The sequence below is a fragment of the Callorhinus ursinus genome, unplaced genomic scaffold, assembly GCF_003265705.2.
Source record: "Callorhinus ursinus isolate GAN/ISIS: 27379988/994484 unplaced genomic scaffold, GSC_fseal_2.0 scaffold1, whole genome shotgun sequence".
Taxonomy (NCBI): Eukaryota; Metazoa; Chordata; class Mammalia; order Carnivora; family Otariidae; genus Callorhinus; species Callorhinus ursinus.
This window is the reverse complement of record NW_027397063.1, coordinates 56,676,749-56,685,147: the sequence shown is the minus strand read 5'-3', so window position 1 is coordinate 56,685,147 and position 8,399 is coordinate 56,676,749. Positions and strand designations below refer to the sequence as shown.

At 41.4% G+C, this 8,399-nt stretch overlaps 1 protein-coding gene across 2 annotated transcripts; it reads right to left on the bottom strand.

Moving 5' to 3' along the window:
- Positions 1 to 1,783: 1,783 nt before the first annotated feature.
- NDUFB4 (NADH:ubiquinone oxidoreductase subunit B4) lies at positions 1,784 to 8,180 on the bottom strand. Of its 2 annotated transcripts, none has more exons than XM_025874925.2 (3): positions 7,843 to 8,180; positions 3,817 to 3,963; positions 1,784 to 1,931 (listed from the first exon to the last, which is right to left on the bottom strand). In XM_025874925.2, the coding sequence occupies exons 1-3, from the start codon at positions 8,020 to 8,022 to the stop codon at positions 1,869 to 1,871; spliced, it is 390 nt and encodes a 129-aa protein (XP_025730710.1). In that variant the 5' UTR covers positions 8,023 to 8,180; the 3' UTR covers positions 1,784 to 1,868. The 2 variants fall into 2 exon arrangements, with proteins under 2 accessions (XP_025730710.1, XP_073750220.1); XM_073894119.1 differs by having other exon boundaries at positions 1,784 to 1,926.
- Positions 8,181 to 8,399: the final 219 nt, after the last annotated feature.

Here is an 8,399-nt window from a genome sequence, read left to right as displayed (position 1 = left end):
AAATGACCTTCATTACAAGGACCTAAGGTTGCTACTACAGAATGGGGGCCTAAAGGGATATATCTGGAGCCCAGGGGAGTCACTGTTGCTTCTTGGTGCTTCCATGTCCGGTGATGAATGTAAATAGGCAATTGCTGCAACAAAGACCTAACGATACAAGAGTAACTAGGGTTCCGGCCTTGAAGATAAAGGTCCTGGTGATTCCATCAGGCAAACATTCTAGACCTTCTAAAGTGATGGCCAAGGAAGGAAAACTTAGAAAGTGTGGTGGGGCGAAATGATCAATCTCAGTTACAGCTTCAGACTAGTTTTAACAGTGTGGGACTGAAGCTTGTTCCACTAACCCTCCTATACTGAGATTGTACCTAGTCACCTCCCCGAATGACGTCGCAGATTAACGTGTGCACAGATCCAAGCAGAACATGGAGCAGATGAGGAAATCGTCTACCTCTTGAGCCTGTATCGCTTCCTCTTGGCCCCAATCTTTTTACTCCAATTGCCTTGCTGCAGCTCTGAGCTCCTGCAGGTGTGACCTGACAATATGCCACCTCAGCTGTACAGCACATCACTTACTTTCTGCCCTCAGCTTCCTTCCCCTTCCACGTGAGAAGCCCATAAGAACCCTCAGCCATTCTGAGGCTCGCCCATACCTGGAAGTGAAAGAGTTAACTGCATTGGACAACTCATGACCAACTGGGGGAGGAGCTAGTTGATACTTGCTTTTTCTTGTCTGCAGGGAATATTGTGTACATTCCACAGGGCTCCTCAGATGGTCCCTAGTGGAATTGAGCCCGCTGCTCTGAGGCAACAGGCCAATAGCACACACTTGATGGGCGGTCCCTCTAGCCCTGTTTCACTCTTACCAGTCTGCCACTTGTTCTTTCAGATCACTCCCTAATATAAACTACCTGCACACAAGCTTGTCTCTCAGGCTCTGAGTTTCAGGGTATACCAGACTCATACAAGAACAAGAGAAAACTTTGAGTATGTTCTGAAAGTTAAAACCAACATAATAATGTAAATCAGCCCTGAAGAGCATGTTCTCCCTATAGCACCTTACTCTGCCTACTGTTTCGAGACTGAACCATAAAGCACGTAGCTTTATTTTATTGAGCAATACTGTTATCTCATTTTCATCTTCATGACCTTATAAGGAAGTAGGCAGAGATGGGGAAACAGGAGGCCTTGTATTCCAACTGCTAAGCTTGAGCTAGGATTCTGATCCCAATTTAACCTCCAAAGCCCATGTGCTAAACCATTTTACTTCCGTTCAATGTGGCCTCCTGTCTTCTCACCCCAGTGGCCCGTATCGCACCATACCCAACACGCCCTGCCTTCTCATGCTTCCATTTTGCCTGTTAGCCCTGTGATCTTCAGGGCCTAGATCAATGCCATCTCCCTAGACAGAACTGCTTCTCCATCACTTTCCTGAATCCCTATTCTTTTTTTTACCACACTGTTGTTACTGTTCTGTTGCATTTTCCACTGGGGCTGGAGCCAGACAAAAGTTTAGGTATTAAGTAGTACTAGATATGAGCTCACAAATAACAATCACTGAATAAACTGTTGTCAGAGTGTGTACTCCTTAAGTACAGGGCCTAAGTTTGTTTTATTGACTGCTGTATTCTGGGCACAGAGCACAGTACCTGGCTCATAGTAGATGCTCATTTGTTGAATGACTAAATGAATGAACATGAATCTGTTTCTTCATGAAACTGTGAACTCTTACATATTATCCAGCAAATGTTTGTTGAATCAAGGTAATATTAAGAAAGAGAAAGTATTTAATGATTAATAGAAGCTTTATTTAAACAATAATATAGAGATCTGGAGCCCAGGGGAGTCACTGTTGCTTCTTGGTGCCAGACTTAATATGAAATGTTCAATGTTCGATCCAATTTTCCTTCCCGGATAAGTTTTTCTTTCCTATCCTGCAGACAGAAGAAACAAAAAACAAAAAAACAAAACAAAACAAAAAGCAAAAAAAAAAAGCTTCATTAGAAACAACACATTTCTGACCCATGTTCATTGCAACATTATTTACAATAGCCAAGATACAGAAAAACCTGTGTCCCTCTATGGATGAGTGGATAAAGACAGGGTATATGTATACAATGGAACACTATTCAGCCATTAAAAAAAAAAAAAAAAGGAATGAAATTGTGCCATTTCTTAAGTACAATCTTCTAGATAACAGAGAACAGACTGGTAGCTGACACAGGCAGGGGGTGGGCGGTGGGCAAAATGGGTGAAGGGGGTCAAAAGGTACAAATTTCCAATTACAAAATAATAAGTCATGGGGATGTAATGTAAACATGGTGACTATAGTTAGTAACACCGTATGGAATATTTGAATGTTGCTAAGAGAATTAGTCTTAAGTTCTCATTACAAGAAAAAAGATTGTCTTTTGTAACGATGTTAACAGATGTTAACTAAGATTTACTGTGGTGACCATTTTGCAAAATATACAAACAAAAAAGGTACTGGAAAACACAATGTATTTTGTCATAACCCATGGTACAATCTGAAAAACAGGACTGAAATACTCCAAACCCAATTCCAATCCCCCATTGTCTAAAGCCTACAGAGTACGTGTGAGGAAGTAGCAGTCTGAAGAAATAAGGGACAATGAGAAAACACTCCTATTTAAAAACATCTTATGCACATGTTGGAAGAATTATATTACCCCACTAAAAAGTTATGTCAAAAGCAAAATGCAAACACTTTCTGGATTAAGTGTGGCCTATCTTTTTGTTAAGCAGGTAATTTATCAGACAATCAAAATACAGAAGCTCTAACAGGAGAGTGGATTGGCCAGTTTAAAGCAGAGCTAGATGAGTGGGCTCCAGACTAGATGGCAACACAAGGCCTGCTGAGGGTCTAGTACCAGGGTGGCCTAGTGTCAAAGATAAATGGGGTTTCTCTGTGACCATATGGCCTCTGATGGCAGATTCCCACCACAGGCTGCTTTTGCTTTCCTACTGTTAGCATATTACAAAGTTTTAACATTAACCCACAAAATGTGACCAACATAACTAGAATTCATATAAACAGGGAACACACTAAATGATTTATGTATTCTGCTAATACTAACCCAAATAAACATCTTTTTAAAAAAAATGAACTAAGAAAGCTAAATATAAAGGTTTGCAAAGATAATATTTAAAGGTAAATCAAAATAGGAAAGTTTAACTTCTGTATTAATTTTTTTAAGAGAATGCACATGCATGCGGGGGAGAGGCAGAGGAAGAGGGGGAGAATCTTAAGGAGGCTCCGGCCCAGCGTGGAGCCAGATGTAGGACTCAATCTCACAACCCTGTGCTCATGACCTGAGCCGAAACCCAGAGTCTGACACCCAACCGACTGAGCCACCCAGGAGCCCTTAGTGTTAACTTTTTAAAGTTACTTCTGTAGTCTCTTGCTTAATACTCACAGCACAATTCCTTTACATCACCTAAAACACACCGGGAAAACTCTTTCAGTCTAAGTTCAAGCCTTAGAACTTTAAACTGACCAACTTATTATTTTAAATTCTAGTGGCCATTAAATTAAATTTGAAAGACTCAGAAACTATTGTGATTTTTAGCAAAGTATATTTCAATATGAGTTGAAACGATAAAGCAATAAAACCAAACATGTAATTGAAACTTTCTGTTTTAATTCCTGCTGGAAAGGAATAAAGATAAAAGGAGAGAGAAACTGAAGGAAGAGTAGAGGACCAAGGTGGGATGAGCACTGGTAACAAATGCCAAGAGAAAGACCTGCATCCAGCACAGGGGAACCTATCACATAGAAACTACACATCAGGTACTTACTCTGTCAGTTTTGAAAACATAAAACCAGAAGAAGAGGGGCCCAATTCCAAACAGAGCTCCTAAGAGCGAGGTCTTGGGAGTGGGTCTGAAATTGGGATAGATGTTTGCTGATCTTGCATAGGTCCAACGAATCAAGGCAGGATCTTCCTAAAATTCAGGAAAACAAAAAGTTATAGGAACTTAACCACACTGAAACAATCTCATCAAAACTTTTGTGGGGGAGCAGAAGAGATGCCTTTTGTGCTCCACCATAGTTAAGGGTACACCCTGAATATTGCTTCAGGGAAGATCTTTCATTTCTAGTATTTGTTGAGTAACTCTCTGATGATCCTATCCTGTTCAAGTCCTTCAGAATTTAAAAGATTCTTGTATCACCCCTCAGCTTTCCATTTACTTAAGATTTAAGAAACCTAATCTTTTTAATCCACCAGAGAAGCCACTTTTTCTCTTTGATAATTTTTTTTCTTTTCTGGATTGTTTTGTAGCTTCATTGTCTTTCTTGAATTGTGACCAACTAAACCACAGTATTCCCAATGAGGACAGATTTCATATGCTCTATCATGCTTTGTACTTTGTTTCCAGGACCCTTTCTAATGCTACCCCCTGACCCTGCCCTGTCTTTCCAGGCTTCAAATAAATTGCAGGAAGGTGAAGACTAAAGTAAGCCAACTCTGAACTTTAAGATTTTTAAGCTGACTTGGCTGATATTTTATAAGCAAAATTATTACATTTTACACTATTAAAATAATTTGTAGTGAGGACAAGGTTGTTAAAGAAAAATAATCAGACTGTCTTGGTTAAGAAAAAATATTGTCCATTTTAATATACTTATACTAGCACAACTATGTAAGACAGCAAATCTGCCCCAAACACATAATTAAATTTAATTAGCTAAATCCCCAAATGATTTTATAAAATTATTTGCTCTAATTAACTGATACGCAGATTAAAAATAAGCAGATGAAATCAGCTTTAAAACTTTAATACCAAAGGAGAACATTCAAGGTCCTACACACCACCAAGAAGTCATGATGGATAGGATTAAAATAATTAAACTGGATCTTCCACAGATCCATTTTAAACCGACCTGTTTGCAGAAAATAGTAAAGGTGAAGACACAAGATATAATAGGTTTATGGGGATGTATGAATTCAATACCTGAAAGGATAAATACATCTATTCTTTATCTATCCCTTCTGCTATTAACATATTTGAATTCTCCCAGGACAGAATTCTCAATCTACCAGTCACCTCTTTACGTATTTATCTGCCAGATCGGTCTTCCAGAAACAGTCATTTCAGTTGATAAAGATATCAACAGTCCCATGGCCATAGTTCATTGAACCTGTACTGCTGTTAAGAGAGGTTCCAAAACACACTCCATGGGAGACAGTTCTCCTTCTTGGACACCACTCCATGTCCAAAGAACCATCAGCAGCATCTGCCATGGTGAACACTCCTTGAAATTGTTTCTTCTTTTGGCTTTCAGGGCACACACCTGCCTGGTTTTCTTCCTAACTCTATGGCCATTCCCTCTTGGTCTCTTTTGCTCTCTTCTTCCTTATCTCTCCAATCTCTTAATATTGGAGCTTAGACTTCAATGGTCTTCTCTATCTATATTCATTCTCTTGATGATCTTATCTCCTCCAGTCACATACTTTTAAATATCCCATCTATAGGCCAATGACTCCCAAAATTATACATTCCCAGACCTCTAGCCTGAACTCCAGACATAATGTCCAACTACCTGCTCAACACTGTCATGTTGTCTAACAAGAATGTCAAATGTGATGTATCTCAAACTGATTTCCCAATATTCCACTCCCTGGAATGGAATACATTCTTCTCCATCTTGGTAAAAAGCAACTTCATTCTTCTGATCACTTAGGTCAAAAAACCTTGGAATCATCCTTGACCCTTCTCTCTCTTACACCTCACATCCAATCTGCTAGCAAATCTGGTTGGTTTTACTTTCAATATATACTCAGAACTCACCACTTCTTACCATCTCCACTGTCAAAATCCTAATAGATTACCTCAAAAGCCTCCTAAATAGTCTCCTTGCTCTCCTTCATAATGTATTTTCAACTAAGCAACCAGAGATATGTTAAAATGTAAGGGCAGATTACGTACTCAGTAAAAGTCCTTACAACGACCTACAAAGCTTGGTCTGATCTAATTCCAGGTACTTTTCTGACCTCATCTCTTCCCACTTTGCTCTAAATTTCTCCACTCAGTCACAATGGTCTCTTCAGTATTTCTGCAACTAACCAGACACACTTCTGTAGGGGTCCTTAGACCCCTACATCTGCTGTTCCCTCTACCTAAAATGCTACTTTCCCAGAGAGTTGTGTGGCTAGCTCCCTCACCTTACTTCCTTCATGTCACCTTCCAAGGAAGGCCTTCCCTAGGGCTATCTAAAATTTCAGCTCCTACTACATAACACACATCCCTTATCCCTTCCTTGCTTTATTTTTCTTATCCCTTGCCACTAACATGCTAAACAATTTAGTTTTTTAACCTGTGTATTACTTGTCTGCCCCACTGGAAAGAAAGCTCTGCAAGAACAGGAATCTACAGTCACCTCAGCATCTAAAACAGGGCCTGGCCTATAAAAGCAATTACTTACTCACTGAATCAATCATTGGTAAAGATTAGGCAAAGAATTTCCATGTATTGATCATTAAATGATTAAGTGCCAAGCACTCATTTAATTAACAGAACCACCAATGAGGCAGGTATTACTGTCTCTTGCATGACAAAATTGAAACTGTCCCAGGGCACAGAACTAGAAAACAGAAAATCCGGAGTTTAAACTTCCGCCATCTGGCACATCAAACCCTGTGTATGTAAATAACAAATGTCTCCCTCCACACTTTCTTCTCAGGTTCTGACATCAAGCCAACTGGTTAGGCAGATGTTTTGGGTTACACAGTTCAAGGTTTAAAATTCTGCTCCATCACTTGCTAAGGGTGTATCACTCTATGACCTATTTGTCTTTCCCATATCGTCTTCTCATGTGTAAAATGGGGTAACAACAGGGCCTCTTTGACTACTTGTGACATTTGAATAATATTCAGAAAGGGTTTAGATAGTGCCTGCACAATGTAAACTTCCTTCAATTGTCTTAACTTCCAAAAAGTCCTACAGAACACCAATGCAACTGCTCGGGAAAGTTTTGGTTGCTTTGTTTTTATTATCATATTTGATACCATATTTAAACAGCTTTTGTACAGAGAATTATTGAAAAGCCCACTCGCTAAATAATAATAGCTATGAATCTACTGGTTATGTATTAAGTGCCTGCAATGTTATACAAACTATCTCATTTAACCTTACAATGATTCTATAAAGAATGGACTACCTTTCCCATTTAAAAGGATCAGAAAACTAACGTTTAGAGGGGTTAGGCAAACTAAGGTCATCTAGTTTGCCATTATGTTCTGCCTTGGCTTCTGACTTCAAAGACCACAAAGTTTCAACTAGCTGCAGAGTTCTGGGGTCTTCAAAAGATATAAACAAAATATATTCCCATCAGGAGAGAGCAGTATTGCTATGAATTGTGAACTGAAAGGTGAAAAACTGCTTTTTTAAAAAATGACACACACGTTATTTGAACACTCATTACAGCCCAGGCACTGTGTTGGCCAGTCATGTGCCTTATCTCATTTAATTCTAACATGTATTATCCCCGTTTTTCAAACAGGAAAATCGGGGCTAACCAGCAGAGTTGAGTCATTTTCCCAAGATTACCCAGGCGGGAAGTGATCAAGCCGGGACTCAAACCCAGCCCGGTGCGAATTCAGGACCGTCCTCTTAACCACCAAGCTCTCCGCCCAAGGTCAAAGGGCTAGTGGGTGGGCCTGCTCTCTCGGCCTGGAAGAGGGCCAAAGTCTAAAACACTGATCCGGAACGGTGGCCGCCCCTCTGCGTGGCCTCCCTTGGCCGGTCTGGGCTGCCCGGCCGGGGATGGGGGACCGCCCGGACTCAGGCCCTCGATTCCCGCCCGGCCGGCCCACGACTCACGATGAGCCCTTGGCGGCTGGGGTCGTTGTACTGAAGCAGATACTCCCGTTTAAGCCGGGATCTTATGGCCAACCGCTCGGCTTGCGCCTTCCGGGCTTCGGGAGATACGTTGTATTCGGCTGGGTCGAGGGTAGAGGGTAGGGTAGCCAGGCGCGACGGCTCGTACTTGGGGAACGACATCTTGGCAATCCGGGACACAACTGCGCCTGCGCGACTCCGAGGCCCGTCCCCTTTCTTCTGACCCTCATCCTGAGGAAGTGCGCTTGCGCGTTAGCGGAAGGTAGGCGATAAGACTTTGCCCAGGAGCTCCGCTTCTTTCCTCAACCTTCCTCCGGGTCCTGGGCCCCGAATAGCGATCTGCGCATGCACAGTGTGCTTTCCTTGCCCTTTCGCCAGCACCGCCTCCCCCCGCCCCCCGCTTCCAGCTTTTAGCTACCTACAGTCTATTGCTTGTTGCTACTTCCTAGCAGCCTTACATATCATCTTTAGGGACATAGCAGAGCTTTATTTTGTGAAGTTGAGCCGTGTGAGAGTGGCAGACACAGGAAATGGGACTG